Source organism: Micromys minutus (assembly GCF_963924665.1).
Source record: "Micromys minutus genome assembly, chromosome: 9".
NCBI lineage: Eukaryota > Metazoa > Chordata > Mammalia > Rodentia > Muridae > Micromys > Micromys minutus.
Genome location: NC_137978.1, coordinates 54,344,333 through 54,371,331, shown reverse-complemented (window position 1 = coordinate 54,371,331; position 26,999 = coordinate 54,344,333). Strand labels below are relative to the sequence as shown.

Genomic DNA, 26,999 nt, shown 5'->3' with positions numbered 1-26,999 from the left:
CATTGACATTCAATACAGAGGCCGAGGTTCTTGGTGTTTATTGGCTTACCAGGCCATGAAAGCAAACTCCCAAATCCAGGCCCTGCCCAACTATCTGCAGGCCTTGAACTTCTGGAGCCCCAGTTCCAGAGGATCAGTGGGTTCGGGCTGGCACGGAGCTAAGCCACTTTCTGCTGTCAGAACTGTGTTCCCTGGGAAGGACATGAGGTTCAGAAAGTAGGAAGTTTGGTCCTCTTGCTGCCATCCCATGTACTCAGGGGAGAGGCTTCTAGAAGCAATCAATAGAGCCAGAAGTTGGGCTGGGGGCCTGATCCCAAGTCCTGAGGGCTCTGCAGGGAACAGCCCCTTCTTCCCAGTTTCTAAGCTACCCATAGTTTAGAGCAAATCCAAGGGCTTCCCATGTTTGGGAAGGGAGGATTAACACCATCCAAAGGAGGATGGTAGACATCACTGAGTCCTGGGCCCAGGGATGCTTGATGCTCAGGCTTCTGTGAAATTGACTGTTATCCGGCTTTCAACAAAGGTCAGTTTCTGCCCTGCCCTGGATGGAGCAAGCAGTTTCCCAAGTCTCATAGAAAGATGGATTTTCCAGTTACTGGCCAGAGGCCTCTTAAAGTTAGTAGATGGACCCAAGAGGCTCTGGCCCTCAGTACCCACCTGCTTCCTTGCTGTCCTGGCTGGAAAAAGAGGCCATGGAGGTCAGGGCCCAGGCTTGTCGGGACACACTGATCCAGCACAGAATGGTTATGGCTAGCCTGCTTTCGACGGACTGTCTTCTTGTCCAGCCTCGGGCAGAGTGGGATGCAGGGTACCTGGGCATAGGGGCTCTGCAGATTGGCAGCTGGAATAGGAGGGAGCCAGAGAACTCATCATGGCTGAATTGGAGAAATGCTAGACTTGCTGTATACTAAGCAGAGTGGGTTTAGCCAAATACCTTAGCATTTGAGCCTCTAAGTTGGAGAGGATATTGGCACCCGCTGCACAGAGTAGATGATGGCTGAAGGCTGGGTGTAAGGCTGGCCATCACTTAGAGAGAAGCTAGCCCAGGCAGATGGGTGAGCACAGACTGCCCTTGTCAGCACAATAGCTAGGGTTCCCATTTCTGTGAGTGGGGCGGTTGTGGGGCACATGTACGAAGGGCCTTGAAATGGAACTGACTGGTGGGCTCTAAAGGGCAGCCTGGGCGCAGGGCTAAGGCAGGAAGGTAGAGTCCAAAGTGTGGAGGTGGGTGCTTCATGGTGTAGACCAGCCCTGTTTGATAATGACTCCCACATAGCTAAGCCATGGGCTCCATCTAGGGTAACTCGGCCACATAAACAGGGATCTGCTTGCCAGTCCAGCCTGCTCACTGGCTCTCACCATAGTTCTGCTGCTTCAGCCTGCTCAGGATCCTGAGGACCCTTCGTTCTGGGACTTCTAAGTTTTCTACTTGCTGAGGATTGTAAGGAATCTTCTTCCTTTGTCGCAGCCCACCTATAGCCGATTCCATCTCTCGGGCCTTGGAGGTGCCTTCCTTCAGCTTCTTCTGGTAGTAGCTAGGGAGGTAATGCCCAGCAGCTCAGCCTGGTTATGAACAATTTACCCCTTCCTCCTGACCCCCTTTTAGCTGGCCATTTAAGAGGCAGGACTGAAGCCCAGGCATCTGGAGACGTAGTCCTCTTAGGAAATATGAGGAAATGCTTCTATCTGCTGTGCCATGCTACATGTCATTTGACATCTGGGCTTGAGGTTCTCTTCCACTGCTAAGAAGAGGGGTAAATGTGCATACAGATTGTATGTGAGAGGAAACCCATTAAGTTCTCCGGACCAGCCACTTTGAGGTGGTGTGTATTACCCACTGTTTCTGTTACTGATATCTTCACTTAGATAACATTTTCTGCTTATAAACCAGCTGTGCAGGGCTGGGGATGTGGTTCAGTTGCCAGAGTGCTTGCCTAGCATGCAGGAAGCCTTGGTAAATAGCCAAACTAAACTGAGTTTGGTGGCACGTGCCTGTGGTGGATGTGGGAGGCTCAGTTCAGAGTCATCCTTGTCTAGGTGTTGAGTTCTAGGCTGGGATACATGAAGTCCTAGTCTCAAAACAAAAAGAAAAGCAACCAACCCCGGCATGTGGCCAGCTCCACCCCATCTAAGCTGTAGCTTACAAGGTTGTGTCAGAATGTCTGCAGTCATCTGCATACTAGCCAGGCTCCCACCCCAAACTTGCTTTGCTTGCCCCCACACACTTTTTTTTTTTTTTCTCCTCTATTTGAAGACAGTCCTTGGCTGTCCTGGAACTGGCTCTAGTCCAGGTTGGCCTCAAACTCAAGGTGATCTTCTGATCTCTTGCCTCCTAAGTGCTGACATATACATGAGCCACCTTGTCCTGCTCAGTGTTAACAGTGTAAACCTTAACTTGTCTTTTATCTTACTGAGTGCATACAGTAAGGACATTGCCAGCTCCTCTCTCTGCTTTCCTGTGGCTTCCAATTTGGGTGCCTGGGCAGTTTTGTCTTCCTACCTGCTCCTACCTGCTGCTTCTAGACATGAACTGTCTGATTTGAACTGGAGGCCCGTTCCCTAACTGACACGCCCACCAGGTTTCTATACCCAGCTAGACTACCCAGAGAGCAAAGCCCACATGCACTAAAAGCTGTGGACACTCAGGAACCCTGCCTCTTTTATACTGTTTCTCAAGAAGCTTTAGTACAAACTAAAAAGTATACCCATAAAAAAACAGAAGTTCTACAGTAGGAGGGGTGCAGAGGGACAACAGGACTGGGGAGATGGCTTGTGCCTAACAGCACTAAGTGCTCTTCCAGAGGTCCCAATTTTAGTTTCCAGCATCCATATCAGCTGGCTTAAAACTGGTGGTAATTCCAGCTACAGAGGACCTGACACCTGGCCTGTGAGGATACTTCTGCAAGCACGCACGCACACAGACACGCGTAGACCTGATGGGGACTACAAAGACCTATGAATGGGCAGCATGTGTTTAGGCTTTTTGCTCTTGAGATTGTCATGTAGCTCAGGCTGGCTTCTAACTCACAGTGTAGCCAACATAAGCTCCCTGATACTCCTGCCTCCAGTTCTTACATGCTAGGAATTGAACCTGCATGCTCTGGAAGAGGATCCAGTGCTCTTAGCCACTGAGCCATCTCTCTAACCCCTAACAACAACTCTTGAAGACTCTCAAAGAACCAAAGGATGAGAATTTCAGGAAAACAAGTTGGGCCGTGCTGTATACAGCTCACTGGGGAGGGCTTTCAAAGTCACAGGTAACTGAACAGAGTGTGAATAGTCTTTGTGTTGGCATTTGTATGAAGAAGCATTTACTAGAGGGTCAGTGAAATCACCAAATCGGAGTCACTGAGCCTTAGGGCTTGAGCTCCTTTGCATTGAGTGTAGACATTATGTGTGGTGAGTGGGTGGTCAGTTGACTTGCCTAGAATGCTCAAGACGATGATCCAAACTGTCCAAACGTGGCTGTGCACACCCTTAATCCTAGCATTCAGGAGATAACGACAGGAGCGTCAGAACCTCAAGACATCCTCGGCTATATACCAAGTCGGAATCTAGCCTGAGATACATGTGCCCTTAGTGAAATTTGAATTTCTATTGTTTGAGACAGTCTCACTGTGCAGCCCAACTGGCCTGGAGTACACTGTGTATACTGCCTCCCAGGTACAGGTAATCAAAAGCACACCTGGGCAGACTTAAGATGATTGGCCTTTGGTTACTGGGCACAGTGAGGCGTACCCATAAACTCTGATGCTCGAGTGATGGAGCAGCTCGGGTTCCAGCCCAGCTGGGATAAGGCAGATCTGTCTTCACAAGAGAAGAAGAAACTTAGCTCTCACAGCTTCCTAGGACCTGCAAGTGTTGTGTCAAGGTCTCCCGCTCTCTCAAGGAAAAGCACCTGCTTGAATGAGCTGGGGCTCAGCGGCACCTTCCCTCATAAAGAACCGCAGATCCCTTGCTGGATGTCCTGATCGGTGACGGTGTAGAAGAAGAGGAACAGTTTGGGGGACACAAGTGGTAGGAAAGCACAGTCTGTGCTCAGACAGGAGGATTGCCATCCTGGGGTTCCGTAGATGTTTTCTCAAAAGCACTGTCTGCACTGGCTGCTTACGCAAAGAAAAAGGACTGTCTTATGCTGGTGATGGCCGGCTGAATCTTCCTCATAAGTGAGGGAAAGGCTGAGAGCAGGGGAGGACCACAGAGGGGGACTGCCAGCTGTGCGTATGACAGCGTGTGACAGAGGAATGAAATCCAGGACACGGAATGACCTCAAAAAACAAGAGTTAAGAAAACAAACCACCCAGTTAAACTGGGCTAAGGATCTAAACAGGGTTCTCCAAAAAAAATTAAAATGGCCAAGACAGACTTCAAAATGTGCCCATCATCCTAAGCAGTTAGAGAAATTCACGTTGAGCCCTAGTGGGAAACGGCGAAGATCAAGAAAACAGCTAAACATGCTGGCAAGGCTGTGGGGAAAGAGACCTCAGTCACTGTTCTCACTGATGGTGGGACTGTACGCTGGTTCAGCCACTCTGGAAACAGTGCGAAGAAGTCACAAAAGAGATAAGCCTACTGAGCAAATACTGAAGTGTGGTCAATCAGAACAGGAAGTAGAGGGCAAGGTTCAGCGGCTTCTGTGAGATCGGCTGGTCCTTACGTCCACCCATCCCCTTTTAGTCTGAGAATGATCATGTTTATTTAGGCTGTAGTCATCACTTTCTGAGCACCCCACTACCTGCTCATTGCCTCGCTGGAGGCAATTTTCCTATAATAGGCAAGATTCCTATTCTAAGAGTGTTTCAGAGTCTTGTAGGGAAGGCTCGCTGCAGTTCTGCTGAAATGTGGAGTTACCATTAACGCCCTTCCCAGCAGGAGAACCTAGCTGAGCTTTGAAGCCAGCACGCCCCCCCCCCTTCGAAATGGAGAGGTGGAGAAATAAAAACTTTTCTGGTATCATCCAATTTCCTAGATCCAGCCATTCCTGAAGCCTCTGCTGATCATTTGAACAGTACAGTCCTCCCCAACCCAAGGCAGTTTTATTGGGGTTTTCTTTTTCTTGCAGCTGAGAATCCTAACCCTCAAAAGTCTCCTGACTATTACAGCACTAGCTGCCCACCCCCCACCCCACCCCCGACAAAGTAGCCCTGCTTACTTTGTTATCTCCTCTAGGGCTGTCTCTGGCAGGGCCATCATCTCCACCAGCAGAGAGAGGATCTCAAAGAACAGTGTGTAGGGGTTCGGGGGTGACATATCCATCAGGACATTCTGTTCTGGGATCATGAAGTAGTGGCTGCCATTACTCTCAGGTGCCCTTCAGTGTACCCCGTCAGTCTCCAGATCCCATTTCCAGCTCTGACTGCCCAGGGCTGACCCCTGCTCACCCACAGAGCAGAAGAAGCGTTTGGTGTCTGTCATCACAGCCAAAAAGTCTTTAAAGTCCACATGACCATCTCCTGCAGAGGCAAAGAAATAAGAGTGGCCAGGGGCTGCCTTCTGCAGCAAGGCCAGGTATGACGCTGGTGTTCTGCCCCCCCCCACACCCCCAGAGCTGTAACAGTGATGCTGAATCAGCAAAAAATGTGGAATGGAAAAACCAAAAATTACAGTCTTCTGGGGTAGAAACTATTGGACCAGGACAAGTTTTGTAGCTCAGTTGGTAGAGTGTGCCCCTAGCATGCACAGAATGCAGGATCTGAATTCCCAAATACTACATAAACCTAGAGGGCAAAGGTTAATGCTTCAAGGTCAAGCCAGCCTGAACTACATACATAAGATCCTATCGTGGAATATTAGAAATCTACTGGGCCTTGCATTCTTGAGAGACAGCAGTGTGAGTTCAGAGCCCATGTCCACCACTTGCCGTTTATGTGGCCCTGGTCAAGTCTTGGATCCCCGGGAAGCTTTAGATTTTTCTGGAGATGGTTTTAATGTAAAGCACATGCACATGAAGGCCAGCACCTGGTATTACTGTGGTGGTCTCTGCTTCAGAATGTGAACCTTGAGAATTCTGGCTAGACTTCAGGGCCCTGCAGGCCCCACCAGACTGAGTCAGTAGCCTCTTCTCTTGGCAAGATCTCTGGTAATAACGGCCCTTCCCCGGCAGGCCAGGTTCTTCCCTGGTCAGTGTGCCACAGGTGGCCTCCCAAACCCCATCATGGTTCCTTAGAGGCTCAACTTTTTTTTGGGGGGGGGGGGTTGTCAAGACAGGATTTCTGTGTCGCCTTGCTTGGTCATACTGGACCTCACTTTAGATGAGGCTAGCCTCAAACTCAAGAGAGCCACCTGCCTCTGCCTCCCTGGTTACATTTTATTGATTTTCTGTGAGGGGAAGCGATGTGCCTGGCGCATCGCAGTGGAGGTGAGGTCTCTTTTGGGAGGTGGTTCTCTCCTGCCATGAGTGTCCCAGGCAGCCAGCATCTTTGCCAGGTAGGCCAAAGAAGTTCAAACCAGGTCATATCCCTTTCTAGACTGTCTCACCACGGGGGACACCAGAACTTAGAAGAGACTCTGAGAGACATGGACTGTACAATATGTCCCAGGCTGTGCCCCAGGACTCAAGCCGGTGGGACTCTGAGCCGTGTAGCTGGACTCAGGAAGTCTACAGACCAGCATGAGAATGCTGAGGACCCAACCCTGGCCACCGCTGGGACCTGGAACTCAGAAAAGGCTCTTGCCCTAGTTCGGGGGCGGGGCAGAGCTAGGTCAGCGAGGGTCAACAGTGGACTGCTTAGCAACACCCCTCAGGTGTGTGAAGGGTCTGCAGCAGCAGACGAACCGTCCTGAGCAGTGGTCAGGACTCAGGTCCTACGTGGCCCTACCCTTCCCTTTGTCAGGCCACACCTTGCCTCATGCAAGTATCTCCTGCCATTTCTCAGGGACTACTACTTCCTTCTTCCCCTGACTGTTTAATTTGGCACCACTTGGCTTGAGGGAACCTCCTCCAGGAAGCCTTCCTTCTAGACCCCATTTTCCACGGTGCTGTAAGCACTGTTTCTATTCTTTGTTTAACCTTCATGCCAACCTTTACCCTATGGCAGTAATGAGGATAGCAGGGCTGTGTCTTCGACGTCTCCGTTGGTGCCGTGGCAGGAGCACTCACAGAGGACAGCTCATGCTTACTGCAGGGATAATGCCATGCTAGCAACCACTCTCCTGCCCCACAGGCTCCGTCCCACCCTTGCCTGCTTACTCCATTTTATCTTACAGAACATGACGAGCAGGCTGCTGCTGTCAACTTTTATAGACAGAGACAGGCCTAGCAAACTGCTGGACTTTCTCAAAGCCGGAAGAAATGCTAGGCTCACCGGGCAGTGGTGGCACACACCTTTAAATCCCAGCCCTCAGGAGGCAGAGGCAGGCAGGTCTCTGAGTGTGAGGCCAGCCTGGTCTACAGAGCAAGTTCCAGGACAGCCAGGGCTACACAGAGAAACGCTGTCTGGAAAAACAAAAGCAACAGGAAGAAGTGCGAGAGTCACAGAGGAAGACTTGGTGTGCAGAGCCCGAGGGGAAGGGGACCCGAGGTCACCAACACCGTTCGTTAGGTCAGTTCTGGTCACTTCTGGATCCCCAGAAACTGCCACTGCACAGTGGCTCAGGGACCATTAGCTTCTGGATTCCGAGCCTGCTACAGACTTGGTGAGACCCAGGGCGGAAGGAAAAGGCAGAACACAGTGGGTTCAGGCCTTAGGGACACTAGACTCTGGCCCAAACCTTTAAGCCAAGCAGGGATCCTTTCAGCAAGGAGCCCACGTGGCCTCACAGGCCTCTTGCAGGGGCAGCCCCTCTCCAGGGCTCGGCAAGATCTGGCGCTCACCATTGACGTCAGCACTCATCAGGGCTTCCTCCACCTGGGCCGGAGTGAAAGTGAAGCCAATTAGGAGCAAGATGTTCTTGAGGCTCCGCGCATCCACCTCACTGGGACCATTGAAGATATCAAAGTAGCTTCGGAAGGCTGTCAAGGGAGAGAGTTACTAAGCAGAACACTCCTGCATCATCACCACCACCATCATCACCTCCACCATCATCATCACCACCATCATCACTACCACCACCATCATCACCACCATCATCACTACCACCATCATCATCACCACCATCATCACTACTACCATCATCATCACCTCCACCACCACCACCATCACCTCCACCACCACCACCACCACCACCACCACCACCATCACTACCATCACCACCACCATCACCTCCACCACCATCACCACCACCACCACCACCATCACTACCATCACCACCACCATCACCACCACCACCATCACTACCATCACCACCACCATCACCACCACCATCACCTCCACCATCACCACCACCATCACCACCACCACCACCATCACCATCCTCCTCTTCCTTCAACTTTTTTGTGGCACACAGTAATACATGTGGTATGCTTGGTGAATGCATGTGTGTGCATGTTATGAGGGCAGCAGGTATCTGCCTCTACTATCTGTTTTAGTCCCTGGTGTCAGTGAAACATTCTAGAAAATCTGAAGAAAGGAGCTGCCGTGGTCAAGAAGGTTCTAGACCCTAGGAAGGAGTGGGAGGTAGGAAGGTACACATCCATTCTCGTAGGGTCAGGGAGGATAGGGCCCACAGAGCCCTCACCCAGGATGGGGTCAGTTTTGTTGGTGGGATAGGATGTGGTGGGCAGTAGGGACCTGTTCAGAGCTGGTGGCCCTGTTAAATGGAGAGGGGTCGTCTAGGATGGGTAGGGTTCTTAGGGAACCCGGGCTCTCCTTCAGGCTTCTAAAGAGGACTGGCAGGAGTGGGGGAGGCGGCCCACTTTTTCTGTGTCCTAAGGGCCAAGTGTAGTTGATCCCCTGGAGACACTGTTTGGTGTAGTAGGACGGTGGGGCAGCAGGTTAACTGTGAGGTGCTCACCTTCCTCCTGTTTCTGGGTAAGGTGCTCCTCAGTCCTCTCCTCCCAGCTCTGATACGTTCTGGAAAGGCCGTGCTCTTCCGGCTCCTGCCTGCAGGAGAACGGGCCCGGGACAGCTTACAACCACCTCCTGCCTGCCTTTGCTCCTGTCCCTGCCAAGGCGACCCAAGGGCAGGGGAGAGGAAGATGTGGCAGCAGAGGGTAGGGAAGCTTCCTTGAGGGACTCTCTTGTGTCAAGAAGGCACAAGTGACAGAGAGAGAGACCCGAGGGAGTGAGACAGGAGCCACAGGTGGTCGGTCCCTTTGGTGGTGGGAGGACTGGGGGTGCAGTGCAGAGGTACAGTGCTTGCCAAGTATGTGTGAGTCCCCAGAATCGGAAAGAAGGGAGGGAGGGGGAAGAGTGGGAAGGAGGTGGAACTTGAGGGACACCCTGCTGGGAAGCACAGAAAGGAGCTGATGAGGGGGTGAGCAGAGATGGGGGTGAGGACCAGAGAGTAGGAGGGCCCACGTTGGAAACAGACTGGAGGCCAGGGTAAGGAAAGGCGGTAGGCTAGTGGAGATGGGTCCTACCGTATCTTGACATAGTTGAGACTTCTCTCATTGCCCTGGGGCAAGAACTCTGGCCATCTCCAGTTCTGGTCCTGAGCAGGAGTTGGCAGGACTGGGCTAGGGGACCCCATAGGGACGGGGACTTGCCCAGGGGCTGGTGATCTGACCCAGGGTGGAACAGGAGCTGGAGCTGAGGTGGAAGGTTCATGCAGGGTCAGAGGTAAGGCTGGAACAGAGCTGCTCGTGGGGCTTGGGGTGGACACAGAAGTCACAGTCTTGGGGGACCTCCTGGCTGTCAGGGTCCGGGACTTCAGAGTCCTTCTGTGGGTGGCTTCCTCCTGCTCCTCCACCTCCAGTAGGCACTTCATGAAACCCTGTCGGGAGTTCCCAGGACCCTGAGTGCCTGCAGCTGCCAAGGTCTGCTGCCGTTGCTTCTGCCCTTGGCCCAGCTCCTTCTTCTCAACATCTCTCTCCTCCTGAGGATAGGGAAGGGCACCTGTGATACCTCCAGCCAACCAGGCAGGCAGGCAGGCAGGCAGGCAGGCAGGCAGGCAGGCAGACTGGCCCACGGAGGTTTTAGCCTCCCACAGAGCCTCTGGGGATGCTCAGACTGTCCTTTGCTCTCCAAAGCCCCGGAGGAGGCACTCCAGATCTCTGAGTACTCCTCCAGGCCCCATCTGGAGTGTTCTGACCCACTAGTAACTCACCACCTCCCACCTGCGGGCTATATGCTTGAGTGAGCCGATTTCCCTTATTGCAGGCCACACAGCTGTGGTGACCTTACCTCACTCTGGATGTCTAAGCCACACAGGTGTCCTAGCACGTAATGGATACTTCAGACACTGTTTCTCATTCATCACAGAGAGCCAGCCATGCCTACACCTGGTCCCTCTCACCTCGCAGTCAGGATAACCTGAGCTGGGCAGCCTGGCCCACCCTTCCCCCTCACTCTCATCAGCAACCTTTCCCCAGTGCTAGGGATCGAAGGTGAAGCCTCAGTGATGGTAGGAGTGTTTGCACTCCTAAAATGCATCCCTAACTCCCTTCCTCCTCTAGAGGAAGCGGGACACCTTTAGTCTCAGTTCCCACCTGAAGCTCCTCATAGTCTGTAACTCTAGTTCCAGGACATCTGTCGCCCTCTTCTGGCTCCCTTGAGAACTGCATGCACGTGGTGCATACAGGAAAACACTGTAACCACCCTCCCCCCCAAAGACAAAGAAAATAGGATCGTGATGTTAGAGTACCCATGGCTGACAGGATACTTGAGAGTGGATGGTCAGGGGGAAACTGTGGAGTGACATTTAAGTTCAAGCCTGAGTAGCTCCGTGGACTTAGTCATGGCCGTATCTGTGGGAAGACAGGCAGGCATGTGCAAAAGGTCCAGAGGAAATGAGCGTAGCATATCTCCAGGATAGAAATCCCACCAGGGTGGATAGACTCAGAGCCTTGTGTGAAGATTCGGGGTCTTATTCTACGAGGGAGAAGTTTGGGCTAGGCAATGAGGCAGGGAAGGGATAGACTCAGAAATGGCTCTTGGGGGAGGGTTGTTGATATACTGAGAAGGGACTGTAGAGGAATCGGGAGCGATTTTGATCATGAGCCTCTGGGCCAACAGCTAGAGCATCCTTTGCTGAGGTGAGGCTGGGTCAGGAGTAGGTGGGAAGTGAAGGGCCTGTAGTGTGAGGAGTGAACTCCATCTGGCAGTTGGGTATAGGAGCCGGAGTTTGAAGGCACAGGGAAGCGTGGAGGGGAGAGTGCAGAGGAGCTGGGGGGGCAGAGGAGGGATCAGATCCATGGAGGGAGACTAGGAAGGAGCCAGCTTGTAATGTAGGAAGGGCCTTGAGGCCTCTAAGCCCAGGGAAGATGGGTGTGTGGAGGCAGAGGAGGAAGCCTCAGCGAAATAGCTTCATTAAGTCTTTGTGTGCAGGGCGTGTTTAGACATGCGTGTTGGACAAGTCGGGGAGTCAGTTGTCTTGTTCGTGGTGTGAGTCCTGCGGTTGACCTCAGCTTTGCACGTATTTACCCAGTAATGGATTGATTTTGAGATCTGGTCTCAGACTCTATGGAGACGAGGCTGCCCATGAACTCTGTCCCTGCCTCTTGAGCACTGCCCCGCCAGGATACCTGTAAACTGATCTGTGTGTGTACGCGTTCACAGGAGGCAGGTCGGGTGCCATGGTGCACAGAGGGAGGCTGGGAGACAGCCTGCAGTAGTGGGTCCTTCTGGTGGGACTAAGGTGGTCCAGCTTGTCAGCAAAGGTTTTATCCGCTGAGCCATCTCCCCCACCCTACCCCATCTCCCCACTTACAAAGCAGTGTCTTTAGCTCAAACTGGCCTTGACTTTCTGCACAGCTGAGAGTGACCTTGAGTGTCTGTGGTTCTGTGGCTCCCCAGTGCTTAGGTTACAAGCATGTGTCACCATGCCTGGCCTGGGAAGTATGGGGGTGGGACCTAGGAGTTTGTTCATGCCAAGTCAAGTCTGTCAACTGAGCCTCATTCCCCACTGGCTGTTCTTGTAAAGGAATGGTCCCAGGTTCTATTCTCGTCCCCACACGGAGGCTTGCAGCCATCTGTAACTCCAGCTCCAGAGAATCTGATGCTCTGTTCTGGCCTCTGAGGGCACCAGACGAGTACAAATAAACAGGCAAAACACTCATACAAATAAAATCCAAAACCAAAAAAAATAAAATAAATAAATAAAAGGATATGTACCATATAGAATAAATCTAAGGAGCATGTGGAGTTCTGGTCTTTGAAGGCCCCTTAAGGAAGCATATGGAAAGGGTCTATAGGTACTAAGAAGGGAGTGTGGGTGTTGGGGTAGGTATTGCTGTAGAAATGGGGAGACTGGTGGTGTGACAGGAAAGGCTCTGATAAATAGGCAGCAGCAGTGGGCCGGCTATTGGTGGGCAGGAAGAGGCTGGATCTTTTCCTTCCGTGTTCTGCAGTGACACTTGGTCTGCAAGGACACAGTGGAGCAGAAGTAAAGGGCAGGCTGTGTGTCACCTCAGCTGAGTGCAGGAAGTGAGGGGTACCTGGCTGGAGTGTCCTGGGTGTGGCCGGGGATGCGTTGTGAGGGTAGGCAGGGGCCATAAGGGCTGGAGGACGATGACCGGATGGGAAGTCTAAGCTTGTACGTCAGCTCGGAGACCAGAAAGTGGCCCAGCTGGTGGTGTAGGGGTGGCTGGAAGGTCACAGACATTTGGAGAAGGGCAAAGGGCTGATGGGAAGCCTTCCTGAGAAGCAGTCAAGGGCTCCAGAGTGGGACCTCACTTCTGACTGCCCACTCAAAGCACACACACTGGGTCCAGCAGCACACACATGTAAACCCCGAATCTGGGAAGCAGGGGTGGGGGTTGGGATCATTCACAGCAACATAAGGAGTTCTAGGCTAGCCTGGGCTCCAGGAGACACCAGTTCTAGGCCAGCCTGGGCTACAGGAAATCCCAACTTGAAAACCCAAAAGATGACTTCAAAATGGCTTAGCATGGGTTGGGAATTTAGCTCAGTGGTAGAGCGCTTGCTTAGCAAGCACAAGCCCTGGGTTTGGCCCTTAGCCCTGAGAAAAGAAAAAAAGGCGGCTCAGCAAGTAGAGGCACTTGGCACCGACCCTGAGATCCCAGGGCCCTCCAGCCCTGTGCCATGGGACATGTGGCCATGTGAGAGGCAGAGGTGTCTCTGTGTACACATAATAGCACTTGCAATTTTATTTGTTTGAATAAAGAATAAATAAATAGGGCTGGAGAGACGGCTCAGTGGTTAGAGTACTGGCTGCTTTCCCAGAGGTCCTGAGTTCAATTCCCAGCACCCACATGGTGGCTCACAACCATCTGTAATGGGATCTGATTACATGCTCTCTTCTGGTGTGTCTGAAGATAGCGACAGTGTACTCACATACATAAAATAAATAAATAAATCTTAACAAAAAAAATGGATAAATAAATTAAAATGTAAAAGAATGAAATATAAACCAAATGTGAGTGTAGCCCAGACATACATCCACACGTTCCCCAGTTCGACTGGAAACGTTTTGCCCCACCCTCCCTCCCGAGCCCCCATGCCCCTTCCCTTATTTTCCGGCCCTACTTACTGGAGGAGGCGGTGGCCTTGGTACTGCTTTGCTCTCTACAGCCTCGCCTCTAAACAGAGGAGAAACAGGGTGGGGGCGGAGTTGCAGGGCGGGGCTTGCACATTACACGGACCCCGCCCCTCTGTCATGTCCCCTCACTGCCTCATTTGCACACATGGAGATCCACAGAACAAGGATGGGAAACATTGGAGCTCAGCAGCCTATGACTTAACCAAGGGACTTCAGCAGGCCAGAAACATGAAACGCCCCACCATTTTTCATGCTTGTAGGGTTTTTTTTTGTTTTTTTTTAAATCACATTTGTTGATTCTTTTTCATTAGCACACATGTCAGGAGACAATTTGTGTGGATCAGCTTCTTCATCTACTGTATGACCTACTATGTAGACCTTGAACATGCTTATTAGCCAGCACCTTTAACCTGCTGAACCAAGTCAGTGGCCAGTTATTTGTTGTTGGGGTGCACACACACACACTCACATACACAGGCCTGCATGCCCATTCCAGAGCACAAGTGTGGAGGTCAGAGGACAACTTGAACAAATCAGTTCTGTCCTTCCACCATGTGAGTTCCTTGGGGTTGAACTTAAGTTTTCAGGTTGGCAGCAAGCCCTTGTCTTGTTTTGAGACATGGCCTCTCATCCACCTGGAGCAGGCTAGACTAGCTGGTCGGCCATGGTCCCAGGATCCACCTGTCTCCAAGCATGTGCTTCTCTTTGTACCTAGCTTTTGACAGGGTCTTGAGGGGACTCATTTCAGCTCCTAGTCTTTGTAGAGTACTCGCATTACTGGCTGAGCTGGCTCCCTGGTGACATCTCTGGCTTAGCTGAAGAGCTGGGCAGGGGTGTCCCTGGAGGATGACTTACCTGTCTTTGTGTGTTCGAGGTTCCAGTACAGATGGCAGAACAGGAGGGGCCTTCTTTTCCTCTACAGTCACCTTGGGCTTGGGGGGCACTGCCTCCTGGGGGTTGTCCTTGTGAGTCCCTGAGCTGGGTGCTGGCATAGGCTCCTGCAACCTGACCTGTGGGCGGTCTGCTTCACTGGGAGAGTTATTCTTCAGTGGCTGACTCCTGCAGTCTGAGGCGCATGGCTTCCCCAGATCATGATCGGTGCTTCCCTGAGCAGGGAGAAAGGGAGTCTGGGAAATCAAGAAGACCCCTGAGAAGAGCTATCTCTGACTACCTGAGGGGAGGTTCAAAGGACAGAGCCCCTGAACATTTCTTCTGTCATGTGGCATCTACTGTTTTTCTAAAGGTGTCGTTTTCTTTATGTGTCTGTGTGGAGGTTTGCCCCACATGTATGTAGATGCCCTTAGAAGCCAGAAGAGGGCATCAGATCCCAGAGTTACTGGTGGTTCTGAGTCACCACGTGTGTTCTGGGAACTGAACTCCAGTCCTCTGAAAGAGCAGCCAATGCTCTTAACTGCTGCACCATCTCTCCAGGCCTCCTTGTAAGTGTGTGTGTGTGTGTGTGTGTGTGTTCTTTTTTTTTTTTTTTCAGTTCTTGCTTTGAGACAGGGTCTCTCTATGTAGCTCTGGCTGACCTGAAACTCACTCAGAGTCATAGAGATCTGCCTGCCTTGGCCTCCTGAGTGCTGGGATCAAAGGTTATGTGCCTCCCCCATACCCAACTCTGGTGTATTTTTTTCTGTTTTTTTTTTTTTTTTTTTTTCCTCTTCTGTGTTGTTACTCCTATGACCAGTTCTTAGCATTTCCTCTGTTCTGTTTCTGAATAGCATGGAGTCCCACAGTGTCTCTCCGCTCAGCTGCTGATGACTGAAGTGATGACTATTTCTGGTGATTATGGGTAATATATCTGTGACTGTCGATAGCCATGTGGGTATTGATATCCCCAGGAATACTAATCTCTGCATAGAGATTTGATTTCATTTCTCTAGGGAAAATACCTAGGAGTGTATGCTGGAGAGTTTTATGTCAACTTGACACACAGGCTAAAGTCATCTGAGAGGAGGGAGCCTCAGTCAAGAAAGTGCTTCCATAGGACAGGGCTGTAGGCAAGCCTGAAGACATTTTCTTAGTCAGTGATGGGGGGGGGGCAGGCCCAGCCCACTGTGGGTGGTGTCATCCCTAGGCTGGTGGCCCTGGGTTCTCTAAGAAAGCAGGCTAGCAAGCCAGTAAGCAGCACCCCTCCATGGCCTCTGCTTCAGCCCCTGCCTCCAAGTTCCTGCCCTGGCTTCCTTCAGTGATGACATATGATACAGAAACATAAGTCAAATGAACCCTTTCTTCCTCAGCTCATCTTGGGTCATGTGTTTCATCACAATAGACACCGTAAGAGGGTAGAAAGACTCCTGGGGTGCAGGTGTTGTTAGCTTATTAAGAAAGTGCCAAGCTGCTGGGTGGTGGTACTGGCTCACACCTTTAATTCTAGCACTTAGGAAGCAGAGACAGGCAGATCGTTTCAAGGCTAGCCTGGTCTACAGATGAGTTCCAGGACAGCCAGGAGTACACAGAGAAACACACACACACACACACACAAAGAAAAGAAGAGAGAGAGAGGGAGAGAGAAAGCAAGCTTACTGCTAAGTAAGCTGGACATAGTGACTCATACCTGTGATCCCAGCACTTAAGGAGGCCGAGGCAGGAGGATCTCTGTGAGTTCAAGGCCAGGCTGTCTATATAGCAAATGCCTTAGGTGAGCTTTAGTGAGGTCCTGTCTTTAAAAAGAAAAGAAAAAAAAAAGATGATGCTGACTTTGGGGTAAGCTTTAATATGATGAAAAACAGAGAACGTGTGCCTTTAATCCCAGCGCTCAGAAGATAAGATTTCTGTGAGTTTAAGGCCAGCCTGCTTTACAGTCCCAGGACAACCAGGGCTACACAGAGAATCCCTGTCTCGAAAACATAAAGGAAAATACAACAACAAAACCCCAAGAATGTTGTGTTAAACTATGCTACATTATTTTCTTGTATAAAGGAATGTAGAAATGAGAAAAGTAAATTTAAAGTGTTTCAGTTAAGAAAGTTTTGGAAAAGCCAGCATGCCTTTGCAAGGCAGGGACACATATACATGCACGTCAATGCACACACATGCAACACACGCAAACGATGGACAGACAAATGTGGACAGACAGACAGACAGACACATACACAGCTAGTCTCTTAAACCCAGCGTCTCCCAGCACCATCCGCCATAATACGTCATCCCTGTCCTGTGAACAAGACCTGAAGAACACACTGATTCCAACTCCCAGCACCACCCAGCGACCCACGGAGACTGAGTGCTGGCCAGCTCCAGTGCACAGCCCCCCAGCAAACAAGCACATCCGTGTGGAGGACGCAGGGGCCCCTTTGCCCCCCACATGGTGCCATGCTCTTCTCCCCAATCTCCTGGAGTTACCTGGCAGCTCTCGGTAGGATGACTCTCTTTGACCTCAGCACTCTGCCATCTCTTCTGCTGGTCCTTGGTCTGTGTGGCTGGCTGCGGCTGCCCTTCAGAGGTCACCAAAAAATCCCCGCTAGGCTGTGCTTGCTCCCCGCCAGCCTGCAGCTCCCTGGGCCCATCCTGGGTTGTCCTTGTGGAGAAAACAGACAACTGTCACTTCGCTCAAGCCTGGTGTCGCTCTCCCAGAACGCCTGCCTAGAACTAGGCACACCAGGGGTGCATACTTATTGCCCAGGAGAATAAATAAAGGACTGATCCACACTTTGAGTCTCAGGCTCCTCGATGTGGTTAGAGTTTAACCCTTTCAGTGCTGGTGGCTTTTCAGAAAGAGGAGTGTATGCTGGTGGCGCACACCTGTAACCCCAATGTAAGGTGGCAGAGAGGGGAGGCCCGGAGTTGAAGATCATTCTCAGCCTCACAGTAAGTTCAAAGCCATCCTCGTTGTATGAGATTCTGTGTTGCCTCTCTGATCACTACCCAGAGAGTGAGGGAGAGAGAGAAAGGGAGACTTTATGTTGGGCTGGGGGTATAGCTGAAGTGGTACAGTGCTTGTCTGGCATGCACAAGGTTCAATCACCAGTAACACAAGCATGTACGCACATGTGTACACATGTGCACACACATGTGCATGTACAGGTACATACACACATATACACACACAGCAAAACACCAGAAAAATCAGAAAGACTAGGATTCAGAAAGGTTGAGAGATGTGGGCCCAGAATCATAGAGCGAAAGATATCATCAGGACTTGAACCTGTGTGTCTCTGTTCTCACTTTAATCTAAGTGTCTCTTTTTCTCACTGCCCCCTTGCCCCCTCCTTCCTTCCCTTTTTTCCTCAGACAGGGTTTTGCTCTGTAGCCTAGGCTGGCCTCAAACTATCAGCCCTACCTTAGTCTCCTCTGTGCTGGGATCCTAGGTGTACACCACCACACTTGTCTGGGCCTTCCTCCTTGTGGCCCTTTCCTATGCCTGAGCAACATTAGTGCAAATTTAATTCTACATACTTGGAGCACATAATTAACATGCTAAGAGGCCTTCATGTGTATGCCTCCTTTCTGTATTGTCATTAGTATGTGGCCATTGTGATGGGTTTTGTTCTGACATCTATATATGGACATAAAATATTTTGACCATCATCACCTTCCCTTTCCCCTCCCCCTTCCCCTAATCTCCTCCCTCTTCCCAACTAGTCCCCGCCCCCATTCATTGCCCCGCCCCTTTCATTTCATATTTATTTTACTTTTAGAGATTTATTTATTTATGTGTATGAGTACGCTACTGCTGTCTTCAGACACACCAGATGTGGGCACAGGATCCCATTAACAGATGGTTGTAAGGGACTTGAACTCAGAACCTTTGGAAGAACAGTCAGAGCTCTTAACTGCTGAGCCATCTCTCCAGCCCTTCATATCTTGTTTTTGTTGTTGTTGATTGACTGAGCTTCATGAGGGTCACTGACGGTGAGCTATTTATAGATATGTGGGCACCTTATTACCAGCTACACCACTGAAGAAATGTTCTCCCTTCCCCAGCAACCATAAATGCTGTAAGGTCCTCAGGAGGGGTGGTGCCTCATGAGCTTCCCTCCCTTCAATAAACATGCTTTTGAGTGAACCCATAAAATCCCATATCGTAGCTGGGCGTGGTGACGCACACCTTTTGATCCCAGTGCGTGGGAGGTAGAGGCAGGTGAATCTCTGTGAGTTTTAGGTTAGCCTCGTTTACTTAATGAGTTCCAGGACAGCCAAAGCTACATAATATAGAGACCTTGTGTGGGCGTGGGGAGGTGTCGAGAAATGTAGGCTAACATGACACAGCTGGCATGTGGAGGTCAGAGGGCAACTTTTAGAAACTGTCTCTAGAAATCTTTGAGAAACTTTTAGAATCTTATGTAACCCCTAGGGACTGAACATTTACCCATCACCATCTCCCTGGCCCTGTGGTGTAAGTTTGACCACGTTTTTATTTATTTATTTTTAAAGATTTACTTATTTTATTTGTATGAGTACACTGTAGCTGTCTTCAGACACACCAGAAGAGGACATCAGATCCAATTACAGATGGTTGTGAGCCACCATGTGGTTGCTGGGTATTGAACTCAGGACCTCTGGAAGAGCAGTCAATGCTCTTCACCATTGAGCCATCTCTCCAACCCCTTTATTTATTTATTTATTATTTATCTATTTAGACACTGTCTTAAGTGATCTAAGATGGCCTCAAACTCACTGTGTAGCCAAGGCTAGCCTTGGGCTACCAACCCTCCCTCCTCTGCCCTCCAAGTAGCCAAGCCCAGCCCACTGACATCTTTGTTGTTGTTGTTGTTGATTCTTCTATTGATTTAGTGAATCAATGCTTATTGGGAATCTACCACGCAGATGCCAGGGCTGGTACCAGGCAGGAGGGATCTGAAGCTGAACAAGAGACAAACTCCCCTTGAGTCACATGGAGGGCGGCTCTGTTCTGGCAGCCATGAGTTGGGCAAAGGGCGGATTGAAATAATGTAATGTGATCGGTGCTCCGAAATGGGTCAATAAGGGACCACTGGCCAGCTAGCATCTTCGAAGTCCTGGGTTTGATCCTCAGTAGGGGTGGGAGAAGAGGAAAGAAGTAGGAAGATGGGGAGCAGTAGAGAGTGCTATTGGCCAGCTAAGGTCTACAGTCATTAAGACCGTAGGCTGGAAGTTCTCAGTTTTCTCTTCATGTTCCCTTTTCTACTGAGGTCTCCCACAACTCACCTTAGTCTTACTGAAGGCCTCTGCTCTTGGGTCTGAAGCTCCCCCGACCCATCCTGGGATGATCCTGTGTGTTGGAGCTCCCTCTCTGGTTCTCTGGGAGCTACAGGCTGCTTTCTGCTGTCCATTTCAGTGGCATCTGCAAGTCCAGTCTGAAACAGAGATGTGTCTGGGTCAGTGACCAAGACACTGGGGCCCTAGTCCCGTTCCTTCTTGTCCATCTTCCTATCAGGGAGGTGCTGGAGAGAGGCGAAGAGAAGGACCAGGAGGTAGCCTGGAGGTAGATGGTGGGCTTGACTCCACTGCTTAGCATTATGGAGTCTGGCATAAAACTGGAGGCCAACCAGAATGTGAGCCAAAGAATTGTGTCCAGGGCTGTTTGAGAGAATGCCAGTGGGTGAGGAACAGTGCCCGCCACAGTGCCATCCTTCCATAGCCCAGGGGGTGGACATTTTAGCTGAGACAATGGTTGTGTCTATAAGTAGCTTAGGCTGGCTTTGAACTTGACATCCTTCCTCAGCCTGAATCCTGAGGTTCCAGGTGTTTGCCACCATGCTGCTCCTCACCCCCATGGACCTTTATCTTTTAATTTGTTCGGGCTTTTAAAATTAATTCATTTATTATATGTAAGTACACTGTAACTGTCTTCAGACACACCAGAAGAGGGCATCAGATCTCATTACAGATGGTTGTGAGCCACCATGTGGTTGCTGGGATTTGAACTCAGGACCTCTGGAAGAGGAATCAGTGCTCTTAACCGCTGAGCCTTCTCTCCAGCCCCTGTCTGGTTTTTCAAGACAGGACAGGGTTTTTGTGTGTAGTCTTGGCTGTCCTGGTCTGAGACCAGGTTGGCTTGAATTCACAGAGATCCACCTGCCTCTGTCTCCTGAGTGCTGGGATTAAAGGCGCATGCCAGCACTGTGGGGCCAACTTTTTTAGTCTCCCACTTGGCTGTCAGCTACTGGTAGGCTAGACCTTAAGCCAATTTAGCTCCTGGAAAATTAGCCAGCATCATATAGTCTATTAACCAGTGGGGAACAACTGTTTTAACAAAGGATTCTGGAGGGAGCTAACTCTGGTTAGTACCTACCACAAGGCAGGGCCTCAACAGACTTAATCCAGGTAATCCTTACCATGACACACACAGAAGGCTGAAGAGGGTGCAGAGAGCTAATTAGGTAGCAGGATTGGCACCCCACATTGGCTTGCTGAGAAAGTGAGGAGAAAGAAAAAGAGACCCAGAAAGTTTGCCCAGCTCTTCTCTAGAAGACATGTGGTGTGTGGGATACAGACCCCACAGATTCACATATTGAGGCCCTGGTTACCCGCTGGTTGGTGTGAGACAAGCAACTAGACTGGGCTCTGCCTCTCCCAATGGAGTCGTCACTTGTTACAATATTAATATGGTGGCCCCGGGAGCTGGAGAGATGGCTCAGTGGTTAAGAGCACTGATTCCTCTTCCAGAGGTCCCGAGTTCGATTCCCAGCAACCACATGTTGGCTCACAACCATCTGTAATTGAATTCGATGCCCTCTTCTGGTGTGTCCCAAGACACAGCTACAGTGTTCTCATATAAATAAATAAATCTTTAAAAAAATATTTGGTGGCTCTTTGGGATGATTTTGATTAGAGACAGGTTTTGGGTGTCACGTTGACAGAGGTGGTGGACACACAGTGGTCAGCCTTGGTTGTCAACTTAATTGGATTAAGAAATGCCTGGGGCTTGACATGGTGGTATTTGCCTTTAGTTCTAGCACTTGGCGGGGTGGAGGCAGGTGGATCTCTGTGAGTTTGAGGCCAGCCTGGTCTACAGAGTGAGTTAAGGCCAACCAGGGCTACACAGAGAAACCCTGTCTTGAAAATCAAACAAACAAAGAAGTAGGAAGCGACCTGTGCTAGGAATGGAGACCCGAACAGGAAGTGACGGTCTGCCCACCTGACCAGCTGTGACAGTGGGCTCTGAATCTGTCTTCTTGGTGGAACTCAGGCCAGAACTTGATTGGACTGCTGGAGCCTCCACCCTGTTCTCTGAGTGTGTGTGGGTGTTTCTGTTTTCCATTGTTCTGGAGCCAGCAAGATTCCCAAATCGAGGAGCATAAGCTGCTGTTGCCAAGGAGACATCCAGTCAAGCTCCCACCAGACCTGAGACCCCATCAGCTACATCTACGGCGCACCTGAAGCCTGGCGTGATCGGGTGTGGGCTCAAGGGAGAAGCCGAGCCAGGCTGGGGTTAACCAAGAGCCAGCCCTGTGCAGTACAATGGGCCTGAGGAAAAGGTTCAGGAAACCTGCCAAGGTCCAGAGCAGGCTCGGACCCAAGGCTGGTGTAACTCCACAGATCTCTCCCGCTTCCCACAGCACTGTCCTGCTCTGTGCTCAATCCTTCTGTCTTCTGTCCTGAGCATCCAGAGGAAATAGGATGCTGGCCTCATCAGCATGAAACTGACAGTGCTTTGCAGGACATCTCAGGACCTTTAAAGCACTAGTGTACATTTAAGAGAGAGCCTATTAGGGGGCCAGGATGTAGCTAAATTGGTAGTGAGCTCACCTAGCACACACAAGCACCACCCAAGGCCAGGTGATCTCAGGAGACGGAGGCAGGAGGATCTGCCATTTCAAGTGTGTAGGCCATATGCCTGCCTTCATCTGTTGCTTAAGGTTTATTCATTTTAAATTTACGTGTGTGTGTGTGTGCATGTGTTCACCGTGTGCATGCAGGCTCCCAGGGAAGGCAACAGGTGTCAGATCCCTTAGAATTGTAATTCATGTTTGTGACCACTATATAGGTGCTGGGTACCCAGATCCTCTATAAGAAGAGACAGTGCTCTAACCACTTAGCAATCTCCTGCCTCCCCATACACTCCACCACCCCACCCCCTGCTTTAGGAAACACGCAGAGAGAGGGTTCTGATAATTGAACTCAGATCCTCATGCTTACAAAGCAAGCTGTTGACTGAGCCAGTTACCCATGCTCCTTTAGGGCCTCCTCAGCACTGTGAATATGGTGGTGTCTTAAAAAGACTTATTTATGTATATGAGCACACGGTCACTCTCTTCAGACACACCAGAAGAGGGCATCATGTGGTTGCTGGGAATTGAACTCATGATCTCTGGAAGAGCAGCCAGTGCTCTTAACTGCTGAGCCATCTCTCCGGCCCCTCTATGGTGGTCTCTCGGCTGCATTTTACATTCACTAGTTTTTTAAGGTCAATACCCCCCACTCCCGTAGCCCTTCAGGAAGACCCTTGTGACCTGGAGGATCTCGGGGCCTTTTCCCTTCTAAGCCACAGCAGGCCAGCTACTGCCCATGGAACGGCCTCCTCTCTGCTGGAAGTTCTAGAGCTGTATTCTCTTCACAGCTCTGTGAGGTGTGGCTCAGCTCTTCCTGTTGTATGAAAAGACAAAACAGTAGCTCAGAGTCGTCCACCCTCTTGCTCAGCACCACATGGCTCATCTCCAAGGAACCGGATTCCAACCCATATCTGCCAACTCTCCAGACGGCACTTCTCACAGGGCTGCCCTGCCTCTTGGAACCTGGGTCACTTGCCGTTTAAGGATGATCCCCTGTACCACTCGGGTGCCAGGCCTTGGGGACACCAGGAGTGCCCTGCTCACCCAAGGGATACCGAGGTTACGGCCCCGGATGATTTCTGGTGACCCAGCTTTCTCCTCTTCCCCTCCAAAGCCCTCCTTCTGTCTCACCTACCTCTCCACAGTAAGCCGGACCCAGCCGCCCCAACCCACCTGGTGGAAGTACCAGCTCCTGTTCCACTTAGGCTCTCAAATAGCACAAGCAGCTGTGGCTGTGGCTCAGTTTCTCTTCCTTCCCCTGTGCTCTGTAACTTCCCCCCCACCTCTTTCCCATTAAGGCTCCCCTAACCATCCCTCCTCTCTGGAGCTGTCCTGCTCCAGAGGGGGCTGTCCCGTCTGGGAAAAATCTCCTCAGACCCTCAGACACACCTTCCTTTGTCCACTGTCTCCATCTCAACCCCGGAATCCTCGGGTCTCTGTGTTCTACAGACCACAGATGTAAGGAAACAGAAGCCCCAAGAAGACCAGACCCCATCTACATGTGTGTCTGAAGACAATGGCAGTGTACTCACATAAATAAATCTTTAAAAAGAAAGAAAAGAAGGAAAAATTGCATAAGCCATACAGAGCACTTTGGTGGCTGTCAAGCTACATCTTTATAACATTGCTAAGAATCTTTTCCTTTTCTCCTCTCAACCCCTGCCCCTGAGTCAGGGTCTATTATAGTGCTGAATATCCTAAAACTCACTTTGTAGACCAGGCTGTCCTGGAACTCACAGAGAGCCACCTGCCTGTGCCTCCTGAGTGCTGGGATCAAAGGTCCAGACCTGCACTTGGGTGTTGACTTTCACGTGCATTGGTGATTTGACTGCATGGATGTCCGTGTGAGGGTGTCACATCCCCTGGAAACAGTTACAAGCAGGTGTGAGCTGCCTTGTGGGTGCTGAGAACTGAACCCAGATCTTCTGGAACAGATAGTGCTCGTAACCACGGAGCCATCTCCCCGGCCCCTTTCCACTCATCTTTGCAAGGCTTTGGCCTGCCTCCTTAGTGGTCCCAGTAATCTTGCCTTTAGTCTCTCCTCCTGTCTCGGCATGACTCTTTGCTAGTGCTGAAATTCTTGGCTTGAAGTGAGCAAGAAACAAAAATCACATCCAGAGGTGGGAGGACCTCTTCCTCTCCCTTCCTATATCCCCCAAGCTTTACTGTCTTCTTCTCTGCCTCGGCATGTACATAAAAATCCTCGGCCGTTGAAAGGAATGAGGTTAAACCACATGCTACTGCATGGATGAATCTTCAGAGCATCATGGGAAGTGACGTAGAGCAGCAACGTAGCTAAGGGTTGTATGATGATGGTTTATGTGCGCTGCCTAGAGCAGGCCGGTGCACAGGCACAGAGAGCAGGCTGGAGGTTATCGAAAGCTGAGGAGGTGGCAGAGAGCTATTGCTTACTTTGTGTAAGGCTGCTGTTGTAGAACGTGTGGTGTGATTACATGGCATCGCGGACACAGTCTGCTGCAGCGGAGTTAAGAGGCCATGTATGTTTGGATGCCTGAGGCCCCAGTATGGGAAAAATAAAATAAAAAAAAAAGCTCAGGTTGTCTGATGTAGGGCTGGAGAGATGGCTCAGCAGTGAAAGGAACTGGCTGCTCTTCCAGAGGACCCAGGTTCAGTTCCCAGCACTCACAGGCTGGCTCATGACCACGTGTACCGCCAGTCCCAGGGGCTCTGACACCTTCTGGCCTCATTAGGTACAGTAAGCACGTGGTACACATACACACATGTAGGCAAAACATTTATACACATACATTTTAAATTTAGGGGAGTGCACTCAGGAGGGAGAGGCAGGCAGATCTCTGAGTTCGAGGATAGCTTGGTCTACAGAGCAAGTTCCAGGACCGACAGGAATATGTGGAGAAACCCTGTTCCAGAACTGCTCCACCTTTCCCCCAATTTTAACTTAAAAATTACAAAGACTCTATATGTACAGTTTGTCACAATTAGCAGATGTAGATGTAGCTCAGTTGGTAGAGTGCCTGGCATATGTGATCTTCAGACTGCACCACTTGGGGGAGCAGGGGGAGAATTATCAGAAGTTCAAGGTCAGCCTTTGCTAGGAGATACTCAGGCCATTTTGAGTCACATGAGCTCCTTACCTTTTTCTCACCTCCAAAAGAAGTGGGAATTTAACTCGGTTGCTTAGGCAAGGACTAGACTGTAGGTTAGATCCCCAGTGTTCTTTCCCAAATAAATTAGGTTAGGTTATTCCTATTGTACAGAACTTAAAGAGTCCTTCCCAAAAAATGGAGCAGAGGGAATTGAGAGTCTTTAGGAAATCATGTACCCCAGAGAAGAGCTGGCACCCTGTGGATGCTCAATAAATATGGATGTGCTGAAAGAATAGTAGGAAAAGAAGATTTGGAATTTAACACCATGTTCCTTATTGTATGGGAAATCCATCTTAAAGCCGGAAGTGATACACCCAGGGACTCCCAGTACCTGGCAGCTAGGGACAGGAGGATCAGGTGTTCAAGGCTATCCTGAGACACTTGAGACCCTGCCTCAACTCTACCCCAGACCAAAAGAAAAGCAAAGTGAGCTGGTTACAGTGAGAGTTCTGTTTGGTTTTTTTGAGACAGGACCTTGCCTGTAGCCCATGCCTGTCCTTGAACTTCCCATGTAGACAAGCCCGAAGCAGGAGACATTTAGGGGTTGTGAGGAAAATAAAGGAGCCCCTCACATGGAATCCAACTGAATCCTCTCCCTAGCAAGGAAGCAAGAATTCTAGCATAATTACCAATGGCTTAAGGTCTTGTGCCCTCCCCAGCTCTAACCCAGTTTTCTAGGAATCTCACCAGAAACTTCCATTTATAGGAAAAGGATTTTTGTTGTTTAAAAAAAAAAAAAAAGCTAATAATGGAGGTTGGAGAGATGGCTCATCAGTTAAGAGCAGACTGCTCTCCTGAGTTCAATTCCCAGCAACTACATGGTGGCTCACAACCATGTATAATGGGATCTGATGCCCTCTTCTGGTGTGTCTGACGACAGTGACAAGTGTACTCACATACATGAAATAAATAAGTCTTTTACAAAATATTAAAAAAAACAAAAAAATAATAATGAAACAAAATCCCAAACATTTGATTTTATCAATGAAGACTCAGAAGTCAGATAGTGGGGTATAAGTTTTCACACTCAGAGTAGCAGAGAAAGCTCCCCACTGACCTTCCTACTCTACTGATGTCCCAGAAGGAAAAGCTCCTCCTTCTCCACACTGTCTTAAATAATCCTTCAACTCCTTTCTACTTCCTGTGTTTTCTTATGCTTGCTTCCTGTCAGCTGATGCTTGCTCTGCCTCTGGACCTATGATTGACTTTATTTAACCCTGTTTACAAAGAGCTCTTGGATTAAAGGTGTGTGTGCTAGGGCTGAGCCACACCACAGCAACCAGCTTACAATAAAACAAAAAAGTCTTGGCTTAAAGGTGTGAGCTAGGGCTGGGCCACACCACAAAAAGAAACAGGTTTTTCCAGTTCACAATTTTGTGTCTCACAATGCAATCATATATCTTACAAACCTTTTGTGCAATCAGAGTGTGTCCTGGCCTCATCCTATCAGATTATAACCCTGTCCGGAGCATCTTCATGACCTTCTCATGGTCTCACCAAAATAGAGAGAAACAAGGGGGAAATGATTTGGAGAGATGACTCAGGGTAACGGTAAATATTAGAAAATGGTGAGGGCTGGAGAGATGGCTCAGTGGTTAAGAGCACTGACTGCTCTTCCAGAGGTTCTGAGTGC

The 26,999-nt window shown here is 50.2% G+C and overlaps 1 protein-coding gene across 1 annotated transcript; it reads right to left on the bottom strand.

Moving 5' to 3' along the window:
- Positions 1–133: 133 nt before the first annotated feature.
- On the bottom strand, positions 134–21,727 carry SPATA21 (spermatogenesis associated 21; the record flags this gene model as incomplete). Its single annotated transcript, XM_080921846.1, has 13 exons — positions 134–191; positions 658–841; positions 1,360–1,535; positions 5,153–5,270; positions 5,382–5,453; positions 7,814–7,951; positions 8,893–8,981; positions 9,461–9,915; positions 13,531–13,579; positions 14,395–14,645; positions 16,888–17,062; positions 19,672–19,820; positions 21,605–21,727. The coding sequence occupies 13 exons, from the start codon at positions 21,725–21,727 to the stop codon at positions 134–136; spliced, it is 2,037 nt and encodes a 678-aa protein (XP_080777972.1).
- Positions 21,728–26,999: the final 5,272 nt, after the last annotated feature.